This window comes from Nannobrachium achirus (genome assembly GCF_963921795.1).
Source record: "Nannobrachium achirus genome assembly, chromosome: 17".
NCBI lineage: Eukaryota > Metazoa > Chordata > Actinopteri > Myctophiformes > Myctophidae > Nannobrachium > Nannobrachium achirus.
Window position 1 is genome coordinate 9,188,314 of NC_137824.1, and position 25,180 is coordinate 9,213,493.

Consider the following 25,180-nt stretch of genomic DNA (forward strand, 5'->3'; position numbering starts at 1 on the left):
ACCCCCAATTATACCCCAGGATACCAGTTCCATGCAATCAGGAGAGAGAAGTCATGCAGGATAAATGAATGAAATTGGAAGTGGAACAGAACCAAAATTGGAAGTGGAACACTAGCCGATAAATGATCTTTGTTGTGTTCTTTCTCCTGGCTGAATGACATTTATTGTGACCTGCCTGAAAATGTATTTTTCTGTTTAACAAAATAGCTGGAGAGAAGGGGAGAAGCCAACCCTGTTACTGAACAAACACTTTTAATATAATATAGAATATAATAGAGCTTTAACGTCATGACAACAAACGATTTGCTTTATTAAAAATACAATGATAAACACAGAGCAGGTTTCTCACTGCTATTCTACTTTGTCTCTTCAATGCACAGAAGGAGAAAGTGTCTGAAGCCATGTCTCCCTCCTCACCCGCTGAAAACAAAAAGGTAAGAGTTGTTTATTTTCACACACGTCTCCCCCACTTCTCCGCTCCCTCCACTGGCTCCCGGTTGCTGTCTCCCTGTTTCTGGTCCCCTGTTAGCCGCAAATTGCAACACTAGATTTTTTTTAATCGGAAGAATCTAGGGTTGCAATACCTCCCATAGGCAGCCAATGCGTCAAAACAGTTCTTTGCTATCTGATTGTATTAAACAACGTCAAACTCCCCAAAAACCCAGCGTAGACATGTTATGAGTTTTATCTGTCAAAAGATCCGAGAAGACATCCTGCATTAGGCTATCTATGTGACATTTAGAACCAGCTGGTACACAGGACCGCTGAGTGACTTCCCACGAGCGCTTCCAAACTCTTAGAAAAAATAATCACCGGAACTGAATTTCTTGATAGAAAGTAGCTCATAACATGTCTACGCTGGGTTTTTTATGAAACAAACACTTTGCAGATAGAAAGAGTATACTCCAAGCTTTCCATACAGTCACAATATTGGTGAGTTTGACGTTGTTTAATATCAGATGGCAAAGAACTGTTTTGATGCATTGGCTGCCTATGGGAGGTATTGCAACCCTATATTCATCCGATTAAAAATAATCTAGTGTTGCAATTTGCGGCAATTTTCCCAGTTACTGGCCATCCCCAGTTACACCCAAAAGGGCGAGGTCGCTTGTCACCCTGAGGCATCTTACTAGTGTATATTACTTTGTGCTGTCCTTGCTTACTGTAAATCGCTCTGGATGAATAATGAATTGCATTTTTATAGCGATTGTCCAAGTGCTGAAAACGCTTTACAATCAATTGTTCATTCATTCATACATTGGGGAAATTATAATAATAATTAAGACAAGAGCGTCTGCTAAAGGCCTAAATTCTAAATTGTGTATTGTTTAGGCCCTTGAACCGGAACCTGCTATAATGAGGTGGCCGCGGCGCAAGAGGGTAAGACATTTTAACCCCAGCATCCATATTCTGGCAGGAACATTAGACTAAACTAGTAGATCTACAAGTTCACATTCACGTTGTGTGATCCATTGTGAGATTTCTACAACGTTGGACCCCAAAAACCTGCTACAGGCTGGTCTGTAGCGCTAGTATCCTTTTAGTCGTTTAAAGGGGTACTGTCACCTAAAGGGGTTGAGGGGCAGATTACACTGTGACATGAGCTTCTCTGAAAACGGTCTGAAACAGTCTGAAGCTCATGTCACAGTGTAATCTGCCCCTCGCCCCCCAACAACAGCTGACCAGTACCAGTAAGTAGTCATACAGTCAGGCTATACAGACAATTAATTTGATTGGCTTATAATTGCGCATCCCCACAATGACATCATAAAAATATTAACTTGTTTTTTAAGATGATTCTTAAAGTTACAGTAACCCTTTAGGTGACAGGCCCCCTTTAACTCTCTCCCAGCCATTTACAATATGCTTGTGCGCCTATACTGCCAGGAATATTATTAATTTCCAAGTTATCAGTAGCCGATCCCAGCAGGGATAATGTAATTGCAGGATGTAGTACACGTACTATCCACTAGAGTGTGCCCAACGATAAGGTCTTGCAGTCTGCTGTGCAGCCTGTACAGCATTGTGCCCCATAATGGCTTCCTATGGAGCAGCCATTATGGCTCCCGGTCCGCCGAACGGGAGCCATCCTGGAGCGAGTGCACGTCGTGCACACTCCATATACACTCGTTTTTGATCCTGAGTGACCACTCTGTCAGCCTGCCATTTTTTTCCGAATGAAAATCCGTCTACATATGGTAAAATTTGATAAGAAAAACGTCAGCTTTCAATGCTATGGAAAGGCCCATGCTTTGTTATGGCCGAACGACTTCCGGGTTACGTCATCGATGATGTCATTTCCATCGCATTTTTGTAGCAAAAGCTTATATGAACCTAGAATGGTCATTTATAGCTCAAAAAATGTCAAAAAAATACCAAAAAAATCAGAAAATGATCCCCAAGGCGACGTTTGGCGATCTGGCTGGCTGGGCTTCCTCAAAATGGCGATGGAAGGCGATTTGGCTGTGAACTAGTTTTAAGGTCCAACTAAAAGGATGGATTATGGACAATCAAAGCATTTTGAAAAAAAAAAAGGCTTTAATGTAGGTTTACATTCTTCTTTTATGCTTGTTTTGTTTGTACAGGACAGGACACCATCCGCCACTGTCCTGACGACACTGGCCGCCACTGTCCTGAAGGTGTCCCCACCACAGGTGTCCCGACCCCCTGTGAAGGTCTGACTTCTAACTGATTACACTAGACCAGGGCTTTTCAAACTCTTTAGACTCAGGGCATCCCTGTAAATAACCTTTTCATCCATGGCATCCCTGGATTACACCGTTAATTAGAGATGTGCCGATTGATCAGTGAGTGATCACGATCGGCTTTGATCGTTATCGGCTTTGCCAATCTACAAGCTAAATCAGTTATTTTCAAAATATTTATCTGTGGGACTAAATAAATAAAACCTCAGCTTCAACTCCTACAAGTTGAATTGGATACTAAAACACCTCATCCTGCAATCTCCTAATGTTTATACTTAATATACAATGTCAATGTTTTGTAAGAAGAATCATTAAATATATAAATGCTGCTACAGTAACACAATAAATAGAAGACTTTATGGATTTGACGCTGTGATCGGGAATATCGGTATCGGCAGATACTGATTCCAGTTGATTGGTGATCGGTATCAGCCCCCAAAATCACAATCGGAGCATCTCTACTGTTAATGTGTAATGTGTATGTGGCAAGGACCTGGTCTTCTTGTCTGTTGTAAATTTGAGATTTTCTGTTTTACGCACCATTATAATGTCCTTATTGTGATCATAAGACCCAATTACTGACTGGTTTCCTTCAGAATATGTATGACACTGATTTACTACGACACCATGGCACATTAGGAGGAGTCCCAGGCACGTCGTACACACATAGACATCAAAGGGGGCTTGAGCCCCTGCCCTTTTGCCCGTCTGTAAAAAAAAGGGCCCTCTCCAGATCATGAATGCAGTTTTTACTATGGTGAAAGAAATGCAAATTCCCCCGCCGGCATGCCATACCTGAAGGCAGCATTCTCAAATTGAACTCATGCGGCGTCTTATGTTGAAATAATTGCCCTCTCTCTGTAGAAATCCATGCCGTTACGCCACATCTCCAGTATTGACTTGATTATGCTTAGTTCAGTGTGGTATCAAGTGCCGACAATAGCCGACCTCAACGTGCCGCGCTGCGACGCGTTGTGAGCTTGGATGTCTGCTATTTTCTATATTTTCACCTAAGGCTCTTTTAGACATTTTAGCCCCTGCCTCTTTAACATTCTCTGCCTGTCCCTGAGGAATCCAACTAGTACCGTATTTTCCGGACTATAAGGCGCACTTAAAAGCCTTTAATTTTCTCAAAAAACTACAGTGCGCCTTAAAGTCCAGTGCGTCAACGCACTGGATTCATTGACATTGACATTCCCTTTAGCACAGCTCCATCTGTTGGATGCATAACGCAATGGTAGCGTCTATTATGTGCGCCTTATAGTCAGGTGCGCCTTATATATGAAAACAGTTTGAAAATAGACCATTCATTGACAGTGCGCCTTATAGTCAGGTGCGCCTTATAGTCCAGAAAATACTGTACTAGTGGTTCTCAAACCTTTTATTTGCAAGGACCCCATAACTCTTAGAGTGTACAAATGGAACCAACATTTGGTTCCATTTGTACACTCTCAGAGTTACAGACCTGTTATGGTCATTCGGAGCCCTAAATGTATGTGTTTCTGGTGTTCATAGTTTTGTTCTTTGGATTGATTTCAGAAAGCTGACACCAGAGCAGCTGACAGAGGAGGACAGAAAGTGTCGAAGATCCCGGTGATGTGGTCTCCTGAGAAAGTCAAGGTTTGTCTCATGGTGATCAAGATGCTTTGGAACGTCAATTTTTCAGCAAAACACAGAGCATTAGAGCAGTGGTTCTCAACCTGTGGTTCGGGACACCCTGGGGGGTCCCCAGATCATCTTGGGGGGTCCCCAGATGATTAACGTAATGTGCAAGCTTGTTTTCTCACTCAACAGTAAACAAACCAACATAACGTTTAAGTGTATAGAGGGTATCTGCAAATTTTTAAAGTGACAATTTAAGGTTTTTTTAATACCTATAAAATGATAAATTAAACATTAGCCAAATTGTCAAATAATAGAGGCAGAAATTGTGAAAATAGCAGATCTACATGCTCACTATGCCTCGTGTTGCGAGGCGTTGTAGATCTGCTATTTTCACAATGTTATACAAAATGTAATGCCTCAACTCTTAGTGCTCGTCAGGATAGGGGGGTCCCCAGTTAAAATGTGATTATTTTGGGGGTTCCCAGTTAAAAAGGTTGAGAACCACTGCTCTACAGAGATGGTATCGTAGAAGTAACTGACGCTATCTATAATTTGTCATACGACGAAGCATGTAGGGCTTTAAGTGGGTGGACTTGAAATAAAATAGATCATTACATTCTTATTAACATAATTGTCTGTGATCTCAGGGTGCAGCTCTGGGCCTTCTGTCAAAGAGGCCGTCCTCCCAGACACCAGACTCTGACATGTCTTCAAAGAGGCCGTCCTCCCAGACACCAGACTCTGACCTGTCTTCAAAGAGAACGTCCTCCCAGACACCAGACTGTGACCTGTCCTCATCCCCACAGGTTGGTCTTTGCACAGATATAAAGAGCTAGATGCCTCGTTCGCCTCTGCAGTTAATTGGAGCGATGTGCAAAAGTTCTAGACCGGACTTCCTGAAAAAACTAAGGGAACGCTGTCAGTCAAAGTGACTACTGGCCAATCACAACGTGTCTTTTCCGTGACTTATCCAAGGACCACAATTCAATTCAACAGAGCCAGTTCCGATGTTGCGCTGCTCAGCTGTTCTTATAGGCTGCATACGTAAAGACCAGCCCCCACCTGCCTCTGATTGGCTTACCGACTTCTGTATGTGTGACGCACGCGGAAGCAATGAACACGGAAGCGACGAAGATTCCCTTAGTTGCTCAATGCATACGCCCCCTAGCCGAAGGAGGCGTCTACCTTTCTATGTCTATGGGTCTTTGTAGAGCAGTGGTTCCCAAACAGTGGGTCGGGACCCATTTGTGGGTCACAGACCAATCTTTATGTTTTTTTCCCCCCTAAATGCTATTCATGTTTCTCCACAGAAGGAGAACATCTCTGAAGAAGCATCTTCTGCCGCTCCTCCATCCAAGAAGGCCAATCTGTATTCTGACGCTGCAGTGGCCGCTCTGGTTAGTGACAACATACACTTGTCCTAGAGTCTAGACTCTTTGCTCTCCTGGCTCCCAAACTGTGGAATAAACTCCCCTTTGCACTTTAGAACGGAAGACTCACTCCCTAGCTTCCACCATGGTCTGAACACTCACCTCTTCAGACTCCACCTTAGCACTTGACTACCCTCAATGACCATAGATGTCATTTTATATTTAGATTTTACCCATGTTTTTCTTAGATTACTATTTCTATGCACTATGTATTGATGTTGATTACCTTGCTATTGTAAATTGCTCTGTATTAAGAGTGTCTACTAAATGCCTAAATTGTAAATTGATCCAGAGAAAAAAACAGCTCACTGGGTCTACACAAATAGTCCCATAAGAAGCCACTAGGCCACTTGAACACACACACACACACACACACACACACACACACACACACACACACACACACACACACACACACACACACACAGGGGGTCCCTGGCAAAATTAGTTATTGTAGCAGCAAAGTCAGTTTTACCCAGCTATTTGATTGCGACCGTAAGGTCGCAGTTTAGTATCAAAACCTCCACCGGCCGTCCGTCACGTCACACGTCACACCTTTGCCCTGCTCATATCTGGGCTCGTTTGTGTATTGTATGACATCACGCCACATCATCGGCTGAGGACTGTGTGATGTCATCATATCTCCATATATGGAGACATAAGTTGCTCATGCCCAAATATGGGCTGGTGAGGTCAGACTTAGTGTGATGCGTAGGTTATCTCCATATATGGAGATTCAACTTCAATGAGTAACCATGGCAAATCACACCGTACACAAATGACCCTTATATAAGACCGGCATTATCTACCGACAGCTGCTATAAGCCAACCCTGGCGATAAGGTCTGAGTCGAAGAAATGCTTCTTTCCTGGCAAGAATTGCCCCTTTATACTGTAGGGCTCGTTTGTGTATTGTATGACATCACGCCACATCATCGGCTGAGGACTGTGTGATGTCATCATATCTCCATATATGGAGACATAAGTTGCTCATGCCCAAATATGGGCTGGTGAGGTCAGACTTAGTGTGATGCGTAGGTTATCTCCATATATGGAGATTCAACTTCAATGAGTAACCATGGCAAATCACACCGTACACAAATGACCCTTATATAAGACCGGCATTATCTACCGACAGCTGCTATAAGCCAACCCTGGCGATAAGGTCTGAGTCGAAGAAATGCTTCTTTCCTGGCAAGAATTGCCCCTTTATACTGTAGGGCTCGTTTGTGTATTGTATGACATCACGCCACATCATCGGCTGAGGACTGTGTGATGTCATCATATCTCCATATATGGAGACATAAGTTGCTCATGCCCAAATATGGGCTGGTGAGGTCAGACTTAGTGTGATGCGTAGGTTATCTCCATATATGGAGATTCAACTTCAATGAGTAACCATGGCAAATCACACCGTACACAAATGACCCTTATATAAGACCGGCATTATCTACCGACAGCTGCTATAAGCCAACCCTGGCGATAAGGTCTGAGTCGAAGAAATGCTTCTTTCCTGGCAAGAATTGCCCCTTTATACTGTAGGGCTCGTTTGTGTATTGTATGACATCACGCCACATCATCGGCTGAGGACTGTGTGATGTCATCATATCTCCATATATGGAGACATAAGTTGCTCATGCCCAAATATGGGCTGGTGAGGTCAGACTTAGTGTGATGCGTAGGTTATCTCCATATATGGAGATTCAACTTCAATGAATAACCATGGCAAACTGTCAACTGCCCGTATGTCTTGATAATTGGTAAAACAAACTTTTGGCCTATTTGTGGAGATAAGCGACCAACGGTCACTTATCTCCCGATTAGGGAGTCTTACTGGTGTATAAATCTTGCAACACCATATGTAGTGGGGCATCCCTGCTTCATCTCTATCACGGCTAAGCGGTCCTAAATGTTGCCATTTAGATTATTCAATACGTAGGGCAGAAGAATTCTTAAAGTTAAACAGATTATTTGGACAATTATTCCTCGTTCTGCGTCTTCTGTTTATCTTCAGCTGCCAATGTATTAGGGATGTGACGATATGAAAATGTCATATCACGATTATTGTGACCAAAGAAATCGCAATTTACGATATTAACCTGATAATCAAAATATCCCCAATATACTTCCTCCTGGGGCGGAACATTTGTCAAAAAATAGCAAATCTACCGGCTATAAAGAGATTTGGTAGTGAAAAAAAAAAGAATGTATCAAGTATGTATATAATAAGTTTAAATGGTACCAATTATGCAGCTCGGCAAATAAAAGGTGAATTGATGCCAGTCCGTGATGGAGGATGATTTCACGATAAATTAAATCTCCACGATGCAATTATCGTGAGTGTTTTTTTTTTATCACGATAAACGGTAATATCGCTTATAGTCCCATCCCTAATAATAATAATAATAATAGCTGGAATTTATATAGCGCTTTTCTGAGTACTCAAAGTCGCTTTACAACACTGTGTAAATGTGTGTGTGTGTGTGTGTGTGTGTGGCAGGTACAGTTTACAGTTTAGGCATTTAGCAGACGCTTTTAAAAACAACAACTTAATTAGAAAAGAAAAACTAGGAAAGAAGATACAATAAGAGCTAAGAGCAACAATAAAACAATAAAAACAAGAGTAGGTCCAAGATCAGCTGGGGTAGGCAATGTTAAATAGGTGTGTTTTCAGGGCGGTTTTAAAGGTGGGGATGGAGGGGGCATCTCTGATATGTTTGGGGAGTTGGTTCCAGAGGGTGGGGGCGGCCACAGAGAAGGCCCAGGTTGGGCGCTTGGGCTTGGGGACCTGGAGGAGGCCAGCCTCATTGGACCTGAGTGAGCAATGTATTCATCAATAGGACGTGGTTCTTTTCCCCTCAGAGTGCAGCCATGGACCTTCTAGCAAAGACCCCTCCTGCTCCCCCACTCGCCTCCTCGCCTGACACAAAGCAACGACCCCTAAGCAAATACGCAAGAAAGGTAAAGGTGTGAAAAACAACCATAAAATAAACAAAGTTGATCAAATAACAGTTATCTGATTGTGTAGACTTCTTGTAAATTAATCAATGCAGATGTTAAACAATAGCTTAAAGGGGAAAAGCACCCAGAACTATACCTTAGAGGAGTTGTGTGGAAATATTAATAAAACTGGAGGATTGATTTGAGGTTTGTATTGTAAAGCACACCGTGATGACATCACACCAAACCTTTCTTTAAATTTCCAAACTCCTATAAGGTATATTAATCACCTTAGCTCTTGAGAGCGTAAAATGAAACCAAATGGAGCTGTACGGATCCATTTGGTTTCATTTTATGCTCTCAAGAGTTAAAGATCTATAAGGGTCCATTTGGTTATCAACTACATCGTTTAGCTGGGGGACCACCTGGAACCCCCTCAAGGACCACTGGTGGTCCCTGGGACCACTGGTTAATGAAAACTACTGAACCAGTGACCACTAACCCTAAACCACTGAATGAACCAGTGTGATGTCACTGCATGCGTTGACTCCCTGAAAGCCATGTGTTCCATGTCTGTTTGGTTGCACAGATGCAGAGGTTAAAAGAAGAAGCTGACGCGTCGCCGGCCATAATGCGTCGCTACAGGGCGCTGAAAGATGCTAAATCTGCATCCTCTGCTGCCACGATGCGCCTCAAGAACTGGACACCGGAACCTGCTATAATGAGACGCAAGCACGTAAGAAACCCCAGCATCCATTCATAGTCTGGGTGGAATATTAGTGTGTGTGTGTGTGTGTGTGTGTGTGTGTGTGTGTGTGTGTGTGTGTGTGTGTGTGTGTGTGTGTGTGTGTGTGTGTGTGTGTGTGTGTGTGTGTGTGTGTGTGTGTGTGTGTGTGTGTGTGTGTGTGTGTGTGTGTGTGTGTGTGTGAGACACAGCACTTCTAACCAATCAACGACGATTCCAACCAATACCCTACCTACCACTCTGCTGAGTGACCGATTTGAGGAACTGGCCACAGTTCCTCAAATCACCCTTTGTGAGCCTTGTCAGCACAATAGGTGTTCAGCTGGCGGGGGATATCGGATGATACTTTTTTAACTCATAGGAGGTCCACGACGTGCCAACATGTCAAACTCTTTGATGTTTCCCGGTGCCCATGACGCGTTCGACGTGTTGTACAGTAAATTATCTAATAGCTACTAATCTGTAGCTACTGTACGAGGCAACCGCGGTGAAGAGGTATCATGTGACTGGGAAATCCATCTCACTCGTTAACTGTAGTGTTATACTGCTGCACAAAAGTGCATTTATCTACTACCGTAATCTAACTTTTAACTCACAGCCTTCTCTACCGGCCGTTACAAAAGCACTGATGGCCGTTTTTCTGAGTGAAAGAAAATACTGTCGTGAAAAGATCCCAGATATACTCGGATTACATTTACTCTGATTACTTTTTCGCTGGAGCTTCAAAACAAGGTAAAATGTCGGGTTTCCATGGCAACATCCGATTACATCTTGAATAATCCGGGGCACCCGATGTGTTGATTTGGTCAACATTTTTCTTCTTCTATCCACCTGTTTCCACGAGAAGTTACTGTAGCAGTATGTGTGGGACACTACCGGAGAACACCAGACATACAAGCTCACGTCGCGTCGCAGATGCAGCCGTTGTGAGCTTGTAGATCACACTCGGCTGCGGCGCCGGAAGCTGCCTGCACACCTTCTGCACAATGCATGATGGGATGTTGGAAAGTTGAGGATTGATTTGGTCTAATTTATTTCTTCTTCTTTTCAGTATATTTCAAATATTAAGAAAGAAGGACTCTCTCCAGTGCCGATCCCAAAGTCTTTACAGGTTAGTGTCCTCTCTGATTTATTGACCCTAGGGCTGTGCTAAAACATCCATATTTAATATACGTATACTAGTCCATAACCCATGATTTATTGACCTAGGGCTGTGCTAAAACATCCATATTTTATATACATGATTTATTAAACTAGGGCTGTGCTAAAACATCCATATTTAATATACGTATACTAGTCCATAACCCATGATTTATTGACCTGGGGCTGTGCTAAAACATCCATATTTAATATACGTATACTAGTCCATAACCCATGATTTATTGACCTAGGGCTGTGCTAAAACATCCATGTTTAATATACCTATACTAGTCCATAACCCATGATTTATTGACCCTAGGGCTGTGCTAAAACATCCATATTTAATATACGTATACTAGTCCATAACCCATGATTTATTGACCTAGGGCTGTGCTAAAACATCCATATTTTATATACATGATTTATTGACCTAGGGCTGTGCTAAAACATCCATATTTAATATACCTATACTAGTCCATAACCCATGATTTATTGACCTAGGGCTGTGCTGAAACATCCATATTTAATATACCTATACTAGTCCATAACCCATGATTTATTGACCTAGGGCTGTGCTGAAACATCCATATTTAATATACCTATACTAGTCCATAACCCATGATTTATTGACCTAGGGCTGTGCTGAAACATCCATATTTAATATACCTATACTAGTCCATAACCCATGATTTATTGACCTAGGGCTGTGCTAAAACATCCATATTTAATATACCTATACTAGTCCATAACCCATGATTTATTGACCTAGGGCTGTGCTAAAACATCCATATTTAATATACGTATACTAGTCCATAACCCATGATTTATTGACCTAGGGCTGTGCTAAAACATCCATATTTAATATACCTATACTAGTCCATAACCCATGATTTATTGACCCTAGGGCTGTGCTAAAACATCCATATTTAATATACGTATACTAGTCCATAACCCATGATTTATTGACCTAGGGCTGTGCTAAAACATCCATATTTAATATACCTATACTAGTCCATAACCCATGATTTAGTGACCTAAGGCTGTGCTGAAACATCCATATTTAATATACCTATACTAGTCCATAACCCATGATTTATTGACCTAGGGCTGTGCTGAAACATCCATATTTAATATACCTATACTAGTCCATAACCCATGATTTATTGACCTAGGGCTGTGCTAAAACATCCATATTTAATATACCTATACTAGTCCATAACCCATGATTTATTGACCTAGGGCTGTGCTGAAACATCCATATTTAATATACGTATATACTAGTCCATAACCCATGATTTATTGACCTAGGGCTGTGCTGAAACATCCATATTTAATATACGTATATACTAGTCCATAACCCATGATTTATTGACCTAGGGCTGTGCTGAAACATCCATATTTAATATACGTATATACTAGTCCATAACCCATGATTTATTGACCTAGGGCTGTGCTGAAACATCCATATTTAATATACGTATATACTAGTCCATAACCCATGATTTATTGACCTAGGGCTGTGCTAAAACATCCATATTTTATATACATGATTTATTGACCCAGGGCTGTGCTGAAACATCCATATTTAATATAGATATATACTAGTCCATAACCCATCCATGGATTTGAGGACCCAAAGTATGTGCAGAGTTCGGCTTATCAGGGTTCCCATACATTTTTACCAATGAATTTCCAAAACGTTTCCAGAATATTTAAAGGAGCTATATTGGCCGTTGTCAGGCCGACTTTGTTTACATTCCGCTTCTTTTCTTTGATATGGAATCCACTGAAATGTGTTTTAATTTGTACAATACTTTGTCTTTGCTGTTAAGAACAATATAATAACTATTGTAGTCAATTGAGTACCTGAGACGAAATCCATATTTTTTTATTTTTTTATATAGACATATATATAATTTTTATTTTATTTACCAGACTGTAAACCAGTTAAAGTCTTAATGCACTCCCCCCTCATTTTGTTTAATTATATATTTTTTTCTTCACTCATATTAGGAATTATAAGACATAAAACAGTATATCTCCAACAGTTTGTGGAACACCAGTATAAGTCCATACAATCAATATTCAGCAGACAAAGGGAGTAGATAACACTAAAACAGACACTTGAACAAAATGCGGGGGGCGTACATTAACAATTTAACAGATAAAAAATGACTAGTTTGTGATTTACAGTCTGGTAAATCAAAAAATATCTCTATAAAAAAAAGAAAATCAAATATGACTGTTATTCGTCTCAGGTACTCAATAATTATTATACATATTTTTTAAATCATATTCAGAAGGCTTACAAAAAACGAGCTGACGCCAGGAAGCAGAGAATTACCATTGGATTCAAGACACCACCGCCTCCTGCTCCATTCAAGGTTCGTCTCACTGCATGGTGTAATGTACAGTATGCTTCCTCAAATACACAATCCTTTTCTCTATGAATTACATTAATATACGTTAAAGGGATATTTCACTTTCAAAACAACTTTTGGTAATTTTATCGTCTAATCAGGCTTTTATGAACACCCTGAACAGTTTTTAATTTGCTTGATTCAATATTTAGATATTTGATGTAAATGTTACCAGGCCCTCCAGGCCCAGGGCCTCTCCCCACACACACCTATTGTAACTTCAAACTTAATTTTAACCATGATCCGGATAAGCGGTTGAAGATGGAAGGATGGATGGGATGGATAGGTTAATTAAAAACACCCATAATTTTTTCTGGTGACTCATATTACCCTCCTAATACGTGAGCAGGCCGCGTTTTTTTTCAATAACCTTTCTCATTTATTTTTAATAATTATTTGTTTTATTTTATTTTTTGCCACTTTCCCAAATAATTATTACAAATAAATGAAAAAAGTTATGGAAAAAAACACGGCCTGCTCACATATTAGGAGGGTAGTATGAGTCACCACAAAAAATAATGGTTGTTTTAATGAAGTTAGAAGTTACAATGGGTGTGTGTGTGTGTGTGTGTGGAGAAAATCCCATAAGGTGTTTCCCTGTTGAAAGTGGATTAAATATTGTATTAAAGGAAAACTTTTTTCTTTTTTTTTTTTTTACAATAAGGGTTCATGTTAGATAGTCATTAGAGAAAAGAAAAGATGAGTGTTAAAATGTACTTCTTTCTATTGTTTTAGTGATTCTAACTATTTTGATTTGATTGAAGTGGATAAATATCTAACACAATAAGCCCATTCCCAAGATGCACCGCAATCTTTCATGGGCAGATGTGACTGGTGTAAATAGTAACAAAGAAATTGCTGGCTTATTGTGTCTAAAAAGACATATTTAGCCACTTGTACACATGCCCCCATGCTGAAATCAAAATACTAAAATCACTAAAACAATAGAAAGCAGTAAATGAAAACATTTTAACACTCTCTAATTACAATCTAAAATATGAACCCAAGTTGTCCTTTAAGTATAAATACTGCTCACCACCTACTGTACAATGTGTCCTGTGGAAAAATGATAATTTCTAACCCTGCTCTTAATTATCATTACAGGTGACGGGAGCCGTTTTTTGCGAGGTAAGATTCAAATATGTAAAAAATAGGGCTTTTGATTACATATTCACTTAATAACTTAAAGGAGGGGGAGCAGGAATCTTTCTTTATCTAAATAATGACGCATATCTCTCAAAGATCCCCTAAGGATGCCCAAATAAATTTAAAATAAATAAAAACACAAAAGACATAGGCACATTTGAGTGTCTCCCTCTACACCCTGTACTTCCTTCTGCTTCCCTCGACTTCGGGACCACGCCTCTTCCGTGACGTTCTGTTCCGTCACAGCGGAGGCTCGTTTCAGTCAGTGAGACAGGCAGACAGACAGACAGACAGACAGACAGTCACACCCCTCCCCTCTCCTGCAGAAACAGGCACTCTCCAGTCTGCACTGAGAGAGTGAACGATTAGTGAAATAATTGTTTAATGTTCTGATTGTGTGTACTTTAGCCTACTTCAGTAGTAGAGACACATTGCAGACTGTTTGATTGCGTGACTGTTTGTGTTCGCGGCTCGCTGCACGCCCGGACATCACCGCGATGTGTAAAGTAACTATAAGTATATTTACTCAAGTACTGTACTCGAGTACAATGTTGAGGTATTTGCACTTGGATATTTCCAATTTCCAATACTTTCACTTCTACATCTATCTCTGAGGCAAATACTGGTTACACCATTAAAATTATTTGAAAGCTTTAGTTACTACAGTACCTTTTCCTATGCAAACTTCTAATAAAATCTTCAATCAATCAAAACAGAAATACATTATAATATAAAACATATATTAACTACCTATTTTATACCTTGGCTGTTTTAAACTAGCCGATCTGCAAGCTGCACGTCACGTCCTAGGCGACTGTCATGCGAGAATGATATAAGAGTACTTTTACTTGAGTAAAATATCTTTTCCACCATTGCGAGTTCGAACGGCCGACGGCCATGTCACTCGCGTTTGTGAAGGGCCAGATAATAACTACTTTAGCCCTATTATACCTTGGCTGTTTGAAACTAGCCGATCTGCAAGCTCACAATTGTGAGCTTGTACTGTAGATTGGCCACTGCGTGACTGTCCATGCGTGCGAGAATGATATGAGAGTACTTTTACTTAAATTTGAGAATATGATTAAGTCTTTTCCAGTCGAGCTCGTCACGTGGCTCGCACAGCCCACGGCCCCGTCACTTGCGTTTGTGAAGCACCTTTTAATAACTAATTCCAGTGGAATACATTTATCTACCTTCTTTTGGGTGAGTTAATCCAATCTCGTGTCATTGTTTGGTCCAGAGGTAGAGAACACATTAATGGAGAGGCAGGGGAAAAAACGGGAGGAGAGAGAGAGGAAAAAAAAAACAAAAAAAAAACATCCACAGTCAAACACCGAGGCAACTCCAGCATTTGGCCGAAACGAGCGCCCATCTCGGCTTGGTACTTCTCTGTGCCTCGCTAGAGAACCGGGGCCGCGAAGAGACACGCCCCCCAGGCTAGTAAAATACGTGCATGCTACACTATATAATGGATACGGAAAAAACGGCTTATTGATTCTTTATAAAAAATTGCAAGTGTATAGCATTCATGTTGTTGTTCATGTCAATTAAGAAAGTTAAGAGTTCACTTTATTAGAAAGAGTGTAAAATATTGTAATTTCCAAGACATTCTTCACATTCCTTTCAATGGGATCACGTGATGTTGCTCTGCTTTCATACGTCATGCTTTTGCTCGGCCATTCCCGAGCTCGTGGAGGAGGAGTTTTGAAAAACTAGGACATTGGAATCTCCGTCTGAATACAACTCTGAAAACAGGCAAGACAACTATATGGTTGCATTGGCAAATATTTTCACAACTACCTAACAATTAAATTGGGACAAAGTAGATGTTATTCTGCTACCCTGTCTTTAATAATCAGAAATAGTCGGTAGTCAGAGGAGAACTTCTGGTGCCAACAAGGAACCAGCGCCCGTGAATCTTTTTACTATAAGCTAATTTGTCTTCTCTTTCTTGTTGACAGGAAAGTGGTAGAATTATACTTTAGTCATTATTTTTGTCTGGGATCTGTTGAAATAGCGAGGGACACCACTGCCCATATTGACAATAAATCTGCTTGGCACCAGCGGGGGGTCTGACTACAAAATGATGTCACGGCTTTAGAAGCCCATATAAGCTCACAACATTGTGAGCCTAATAGATGGGCCATCTTCTGTATATTTGGATTTTTATTTTACTTTTTGCCTGTAACGGCATGCCCAGAATATTGATCAGTTATTAAATGGGCGGCAGTGGCTCAGAGGTAGAGTTGCCGTTTTAGAATATGGAAGGTTCCCGAAGGGTTCCCAGTTCGATCCCTGGGCTCCCCCTGTCCTTGAGCAAGACTCTGAACCCCCAGTTGCTCCCAGTGAGCAGGTTGGTGCCTTGCATGGTTTCCTCTGCCATCAGTGTATGAATGTATGGGTCAATGGGTGAATGTAATGCACAATCTCTGTAAAGCGCCTTTGATAAAGGCACAATATAAATGCACCATTTACTAACCAATCGTCTTTTTTTTAATATTTTTTATCAAGCAGTAGAAGTATTGTCGGTTCAAGTGGTTAAATGTCTGAAAATACACATTAATCCAACCTACACTGTCTGATGACAGTGCTGTCACACACGTCTACGCTGTCTAAGAAATCTATGAACATTTTTTATTTGAAACACAATTGTATACAGTCTATAGGCTCTAGTGGGGTTCCCTGCTTCATCTCTCTCTCGTTGAAGACCCCTGGCCTAATATAATAACGTTGATCTTTTACCAGGGTAGAGTCATGGGTCTCCTAGCAACCAGACCCGTTGCCGGAACCTCGGCTGATGTGAAGCAACGAGCTGCGCTGACGTCTGCACCACCTGCACAGGTCTGCTCCTCCATCTGTTCATCCATCCACATCCACATTCACACACAAGTAGGGATAGGACGATATGCGATATTATCGTTTATCATGATAAAAAACACTCACGATAATCGTATCGTGGAGATTTAATTTATCATGATATTGTCCTCCGTCATGCACTGGGATCAATTCGCCTTTTATTTGCCGAGCTGCATATCCGGTACCACTTAATTTTACCACTTAATTGGTAAAAAGTACTTATAATATACGTACTTGACACAGTCGTTTTTTCACTCTCTATCAAATGTCTTTGCCAAAAAATAGCCGATCTACAAGCTCACAACGTGTCACAACGTGACGCGTTGTGAGCTTGTAGATCTGCTATTTTTTGGCAAATGTTCCGCCCCAGCATAATGGATTTTGATTATCGCGATAATATTGTAAATCGCAATTCCTTTTGTCACAATAATCGTGATATGAAATTTTCCCTACACACAAGTCTTAAGCTGGGTTCAAACCTGGATGGTTCGAGTGGCACGATGACATACAAAGTGAATGCAAAGACGAGACGACTTGCGACCGAGCGCGGCACGAACGGGCACAGTGCGAACCATCGGAAAGGGGCGGTGCGAACGGCTCGAACGGTCCCACTTGGAAAAATCCAACTGAAGCGACCTTCACTTCACCCCCACTCCACCCATCACGTCCTGACAACCAATCTGTGTTGATGTTGTCCGGAGACACGGACATGTTTTTGGTGTTTCGAGTTGGGACTCCCTTTTTTCCGCGTGTTTCGCCTTGATTTCAATGGAATTTTTTTACCGACGCGGACCTGCACGACCAGAGTGAAGCGATAGAAGCGACTAGAATAGAAGAAATACCTTCAGTTTTGGACGCAGCTTCAAAATGGAGCTTGAAGTTACAATGGTTGTCTGTAGGAAGGGGGCGTGTCTGATAAAATGCATATCAAATATGAAATATCTAAATAGTGAAGACTGATAGATAACCAGTAAGACTCCCTAAGTAAGACTCCCTAATCGGGAGATAAGCGACCGTTGGTCGCTTATCTCCTGTCACACTGCTGACATCAGTATGACATCACACCGTACACAAATGACCCTTATATAAGACCGGCATTATCTACCGACAGATTAGTAACAAGATGTCAAAATCATTGAAGGTTTACCCTACTAACCAACTGTTTACCATAGCAACCATGTTTTTTACCTTAGCAACCAACTGTTTACCCTAGCAACCAACTTTTTACCACAGCAACCATGTTTTTTTTACCCTAGCAACCAACTGTTTACCCTAGCAACCAATTGTTTACCATAGCAACCATGTTTTCTTACCCTAGCAACCAACTGTTTACCCTAGCAACCAACTGTTTACCATAGCAACCATGTTTTTTACAGGGCCTGGGATTGATGACATCAGAAATCTCCATATATGGGCATGAAAGGGATTTTGTTTCTGGAAATATGTCTGTGGGGTGCCACATTTGGAATAAAACACTTACATCACACATCTGGATATCCATACAGCCCATCTAGTTTGCCTGTGTCCATTTATGCCCATATATCTGATGACATTGGGACAATGATCTCCATATATGGGCATAAAACTTATGTTAATTAGTAAAGCCTGGGGATCTCCATATATGGGCATGAGGGGTACCCTAAAAGGGCATCATCTGGGAATAGCAAATATAGTTATCCTAGAAAGTGAAAATCTTACATCAAAGGCCATAACTACCTACCTACCACCATACTGCATTCCTCATTAAACTACCTACCAGTAAGATGCCTAAGGGAGAAAAGCAAAGGGCGAGGTTGCACCATTTCTTGGTCTTCTGGCCAGTGATGTATATCGGACCATTTAACCATATATGGAGACATCTGGTACCCAAAGATATTCACAGATATGGGCTTAATATTGATGACATAAGGGATCTCCATATATGGGCGTAAAAGGGATTTGGTTCCCCTGGCATCACAGGGATCTCCATATATGGGCATAAAATGGATTTGGTTACCCTGGCAACACGGGGATCTCCATATCTCCATATATGGGCATAAAAGGGATTTGGTTCCCCTGGCATCACAGGGATCTCCATATATGGGCATAAAAGGGATTTGGTTCCCCTGACATTACAGTGATGTCAGTGGCTGGTTCTACAGAGGGGATCTCCATTTATGGGCATAAAAGGGAATGTATGTATGATGATGTCAGATATCATAGACGTCATAGGACTTTCACATAACGAATAACTGAGTAAGCATGTAAACCCGTAAAATCTATATTTGGGCATGGCTGATTTATGACCTCATCATGATGACACGAGCAAACACAGCTGAATTGTATAAATGATCAGTGCAGAAACCAACAGAAGTATTTGACCAAGACTCTTCGATTTAAACATCAACAAAGGTGTGACGTTTGTTGATGGTCACGTGTGACGTGTGACGGACGGACGGACGGACGGACGGACGGACGGCCGGTGGAGGTTTTCATAGTAAACTGCTCCCTGACGGTCGCAATAATGTATTATTTATTTGTTTTTCCATCATTTCAGAAAGCTGCTGGAGACCAGAGGGACAAATCCAAGGTGTGTGTCCATCAGAATGCTCTGGAGGTTTCACTGTTTCACTCCTAATGACTATCATTGCTCTAATATTAACGTGTGTTTTTCCTCCATCAGCGTGCGTCCACAGCAGGTCCCTCAACCAGGACATCAGACCCTGACGCCACACCTGCTATAATGCGCCGTAAGGTATGTGTTTTTACCCTGACCGACTACATGTTGTACCTTCCAATGGCTGTCCTTAAACTACATGCATTTCTTTAAGGGTGCGTTCGGAAATGCGCACCGGTTGTGTGCTCAGTGACTGCAGGTGAGCAACTCTAGCTCGAGGTTATAGCATTAATACATTGACTTGAGACAGGACACTGACGGAGGCGGTCGCATAGCTCTCTCCTGTAAGCTCAAGGCCACTTGTGGCTAACAACTAAATGAGAAAATGACAAAAAAAGATATTGAAGAAATAAAGACCACACTCAGTTTTTGAAGACTGAAGAGATTGGCAAATTGACACATTTGCTGACGAAACAACAAGATGTATACATACACTAACCGACCTGATGAAGGAGGTCTTGGCTCTAAAAGCAACTGTCAAAGAAAGAGATCAAAGGATAGAAGAATTTTTTGTTTTTTTGTTTTTTCCTTTTCTTCATTCTTTTCTCATATCTGCTATAGGCCGATGTATCCTTACATTTTAAACACTGCAACAACCAATCATTGTAATTACTCCATGTATACTAGGATAGGCATTCATAAGCTTTCAGCTTCAGCCTATTCCTTTTGATCACCTGTAAAAATGAATAAGTGGATGTATGACCTGATAAATGGATGTGAGTGATCAAATAAACTAAACAAAAAAAAAAGTAGTGAGTGCAGTGGGCAGTGACGTTGAGAGTGCATTCAGTGTGGCTTATTTACGAACGACCAGATAAGAGGCAACATGTGTGCTTTTTCAGTCGGAAAACTTTCTTAAAAGCAGCAGTTGCTAAGGTAACGTTGCTATTTATAGGTAATTTAATTAATAATATTGGCCTACCTGCTGTTAGTTTACACGTTGATGCGTGTGTAACAATGAAGCCCAAAGGACCAATAAAGCAGAAAATAGTGCATTTTGTTATCATTTCCTACGCCAAGTGCGAGACACTGCCATGAAAACCAACCAATCAAAACACCGCACCGACAGACCACACCGCCAAACCCCAACTTCTGTGTAGGGTCCGTCAGTGCGTGCACTCAGCACACCGGTGCGCCGCGCACTGGATTTCCGAACGACAACGCACCAAGTGCACCGAATAAACGAACGACAACATGGCACACCAGTGCGTTGAGTTTCGCATTTCCGAACGCACCCTAACTCTCTTTGATTTTGTTGTTGTTGTTTTAGCTTTTTATCTATTTTACTGTGAGTTTTAATGTTGCTTCTATATGTCTCGGATCAATGTGGTTGCTCTTCATCATTGATTGGAAAGCACATTGGGCTCAACTGCTGTTTTTGAAAATCTCCCCATAAAAAGATGATCTAACTTTGACTTTTATTGACTTTCAGACTTATGGGGGAGGCAAAGCAAAGCCTCCACCTTCGTCATCCTCCTCCTCTTCACCTGTGAAGCAAGCCGAAAGCACCACAGCCCAGGTCTGACTGCTAACTGATTACACATACACAATAAGTACCCATGCAGGTCTGCCTGCTAACTGATTACATATACAGACAATAAGAACAGAAACCAGTGTTGATTTCGTTGACTAAAACTATGACCAAAAATGATCGTCGGCTACCTTTTTTTCCCAGATGAAAACGAAATAAAGCTATGATAACTAAAACTAAGACTTAGAATATTGATCGTCAACAAATAAAAAACAGACTAAAATGTTAGGGAAGAGGGAAGAGATCCAGTAGAACTAAAAGACAAGTTGGCCCTTCGTTGGCTTTCTAAAAAATATGGTCACTTGTAACGGAAACAGGGTTGGGACGACAGTACATGTCACGATTATTGTGGCAAAAAATAATTGTGATTAACAGTATAATCGTGATAATCAAAATATGTTTAAAACTTAAAATTACTCTTTTGTTAAACCACTTGAACCCCCAGAATCCTTGTTCTAACCCTGAAAAGGGCCCTCATTTGGCCCCATGTCTCATCCATTGTTCTGTTTGTTCCCATCAGGGAGAAGCTGCTGTGAACCTTTCCTCAACGACTGCAGCTCCATCCTCCTCACCTGGACAGCAAGCAGAGCAGGTGGGACTTCTTATTGACTTACACTGACTTACACTAGACTACAAGCTGAAAACAACTGACTTTGACCATTATTTTATGCTTTAACTATTGAGAAATAGAGCTTCTAGATCGGCTTTTTAAAAGCAAACATTTGTAACTCAAATATGTGCTTCTGGGTGGTCCCTGGAACAACATATTTTGAGATGGGGGTCCATGGCCAACGTAATACATGTAGTTTTGGGGGTCCTTGACATGAAAAGGTTTGAGAACCACTGATTTAGAAGAAAGACTTAGAAGACATTTATAGAATCGTCTCAGAAATATTCAAAGACGGATCTAACAAAAATAACAGATCTACAAGCTCCAGCGCGGTACTCGGTGCTGTGCTGTGAGCTATTTGTTTATAGCTAAAGCATAAGATAATGGTTAAAGAGGTTCAGAAAATAAATAAATAAAACTAAAAGTGTTACTTCTACTGATAACAAGCGTCCATATTTGTGTGTTCTGTCATTTCAGAAAGCTGACAGAAGACCTGTGGACAGAGCAGGACAGACAGCCATCCCGGTGACCTGGTCTGCTGAAAGCGTCAAGGTGTTTTATCCTCCGTCAGAATGCTTTGGAAACATGAATTCATCATCGCTGCTGTCACACAATGCTTTAACCCATTTAGAACGGGTACACATTATTGTGTATCATTATTTTATGCTTCAACTACTGAAAAATAGCAGATATACAAGCTCACAGCGCGGCACCGAGTGCCGCGCTGCGAGCTTGTAGATCTGCTATTTTTGAAAAATCGTGAAAATTAGAATTTTGACCCGATTCTATAAGTGTCTTTTGAATCCTTCTAAGGTTTTTTGAAAAACCTATATGTTTCTATGTCAGCAATCTGGCTAGCCATCGTCAAAGGAAAAGGTCCTTTTCACTTAAACGGAGCTCAGTTAGTCTGTTCTTGAGAGACTACTATGTTAGTGGTTCTCAAACCTTTTCATGTGAAGGACCCCCAAAATTATATTTATTTGGCCACAGACCCCCATCTCAAAATATTTAGTTCCAGGGACCACCCAGAAGCAAAATTTGAGTTACAAACGTTCGCTTTGAAAATACATATATTCAAAGATTTGCACACGTTTTCACGACTTTTTCAAAAATAGCAAATCTACAAGCTCACAGCGCGGCACTCGGTGCCACGCTGTGAGCTTGTATATCTGCTATTTTTCACTGGTTAAAGCAGTCAATAATTCTAGGCCTAAATGGGTCAATGCAGGGGTCTTCAAAAGGGGGTCCTCAGAGTCACTACAGGGGGCCCGCCAAATCCTTGTGTGATAGGATAATTATTAGCGTGGTTGCTCAACAGGGCAACACATTATAGTCCTGGGGAAACTTTATCTATTACTAGGGTAACCTTTCCACTGCCATTGTAAATGACAGGGATAGGGAATCAATGGGAGTGGGAATCAATAGGGAATCAATGGGAGTGGGAATCAGTAGGGAATCAATGGGAGTGGGAATCAATAGGGAATCAATAGGAGTGGGAATCAATGGGAGTGGGAATCAGTAGGGAATCAATGGGAGTGGGAATCAATACGGAATCAATGGGAGTGGGAATCAACAGGGAATCAATAGGAGTGGGAATCAATGCGAGTGGGAATCAGTAGGGAATCAGTAGGGAATCAATGGGAGTGGGAATCAATAGGGAATCAATGGGAGTGGGAATCAGTAGGGAATCAATGGGAGTGGGAATCAGTAGGGAATCAATGGGAGTGGGAATCAGTAGGGAATCAATGGGATTGGGAATCAGTAGGGAATCAATGGGAGTGGGAATCAGTAGGGAATCAATGGGATTGGGAATCAGTAGGGAATCAATGGGAGTGGGAATCAATGGGAGTGGGAATCAGTAGGGAATCAATGGGAGTGGGAATCAATAGGGAATCAATGGGAGTGGGAATCAGTAGGGAATCAATAGGGAATCAATGGGAGTGGGAATCAGTAGGGAATCAATGGGAGTGGGAATCAGTAGGGAATCAATAGGGAATCAATGGGAGTGGGAATCAGTAGGGAATCAATGGGAGTGGGAATCAGTAGGGAATCAATGGGAGTGGGAATCAGTAGGAAATCAATAGGGAATCAATGGGAGTGGGAATCAGTAGGGAATCAATGGGAGTGGGAATCAGTAGGGAATCAATAGGGAATCAATGGGAGTGGGAATCAATGGGAGTGGGAATCAGTAGGGAATCAATGGGAGTGGGAATCAATAGTGAATCAATTGGTGGAGCTTCACATGACAGTTAGCTTGCTGTAGAATATAGTCAGCAACCGTCAGCAACCACACTCGCAATTTCCAATTGCATCTTTCTAGTTTTCAGTTATAAACGTGAGCCCTCGCATCCCTATTCCGAGGAGAACTTTATCTGCTATTTTCAGCTATCGGTTTGGTTTAGAGCTAAAAGAGAGCAGACCAAGTACAGAGTGAAAGGTCAAGTTTACTTGGTGTCGACGATTGAAGTGGCTAAATGTCTGAAAAACACATTAACACAAATCCAACGTAGACGGATGACGGTGCTGTCAAACAAGTCGATGAAAATCTGCATCACACGTTTATAAAGCGTTGAAGACCCCTGCTTTAGTGACTTTGGTCTACGGTGTTTCTGTGTCCCATCCAGGGTGCAACGATGGGCCTTTTAGCCAAGACCTCTGATCCTTCCTGCTCAACCCAGTCTATCCAGGTTGGTCTTGTTGTTCTGTATGTACAGTCGTGGCTAAAAGTATTGGCACCCTTGCATTTGTAAAATAGAAAAAAACAAAAAAATCTTCCAGAAGCTTGGCAAATGAAAACATCATTTTGCATTAACATACAGTATTTGGTTTGCAGAGGAACACAACATAAAACTAGAATAAATACAGAATCCAAGCTCATTCTGGTGAGTCCAAGTTGACTTTAATCTTTAGTAACCACTAATCCACCCAGTTTAAATGGAGTAAATCCCTCATTCTGCTGTTTTGTGTCACACTGAGCATGGACCAAATTGAAAAGGAGAGAATTGTCAGGAGGTCAGAGGTCAGATTGTAGCCAAGCATGGACAATCTGAAGGCTCCAAGTCCACTACAGAGACCTTGATGTTCCTTCACTGTGCACAATCTAGACCATTGTGTGTTGTGTTCTTTTAAACAAATGCAAGGGTGCCAATACTTTCAGCCACAACTATAACAGCTGCTGTAGTGCTTCTCAAGCTTCAGTTTTTAAGTTGCTCAATTCAGTGTTTAGATATTTGATGTTCATTTCATCAGACACACAAAAGCCTGAGTAGACAGCAAAAATGTCCTGAGCATCTTTTGAACGTGAAATATCCCTTTAAACCTTTACTAGTCTATTTTCTGTTATGGTGGGAAAGCTTTCGCTGAAAATAGATGGACAATAGATGGACAAGCTGGAACC

General features: G+C 41.3%; 1 protein-coding gene across 1 annotated transcript in view; it reads left to right on the forward strand.

Moving 5' to 3' along the window:
* Window positions 1–24,429, forward strand: part of LOC308302234 (uncharacterized protein) — a gene marked incomplete at its 3' end in the record, with an annotated part of 29,254 nt that extends 4,825 nt beyond the window's left edge. The window contains exons 3-19 of the mRNA XM_080746492.1: window positions 381–434; window positions 2,586–2,675; window positions 4,245–4,325; window positions 4,958–5,116; window positions 5,621–5,707; window positions 8,602–8,700; window positions 9,269–9,415; window positions 10,476–10,535; window positions 12,865–12,948; window positions 14,089–14,112; window positions 16,876–16,971; window positions 19,523–19,555; window positions 19,649–19,720; window positions 21,075–21,161; window positions 21,694–21,765; window positions 22,261–22,316; window positions 24,408–24,429. Of these exons, the coding sequence (XP_080602618.1) occupies window positions 381–434; window positions 2,586–2,675; window positions 4,245–4,325; window positions 4,958–5,116; window positions 5,621–5,707; window positions 8,602–8,700; window positions 9,269–9,415; window positions 10,476–10,535; window positions 12,865–12,948; window positions 14,089–14,112; window positions 16,876–16,971; window positions 19,523–19,555; window positions 19,649–19,720; window positions 21,075–21,161; window positions 21,694–21,765; window positions 22,261–22,316; window positions 24,408–24,429 (1,323 nt within the window). The remainder of the gene's footprint in view (window positions 1–380; window positions 435–2,585; window positions 2,676–4,244; window positions 4,326–4,957; window positions 5,117–5,620; window positions 5,708–8,601; window positions 8,701–9,268; window positions 9,416–10,475; window positions 10,536–12,864; window positions 12,949–14,088; window positions 14,113–16,875; window positions 16,972–19,522; window positions 19,556–19,648; window positions 19,721–21,074; window positions 21,162–21,693; window positions 21,766–22,260; window positions 22,317–24,407) is intronic.
* Window positions 24,430–25,180: the final 751 nt, after the last annotated feature.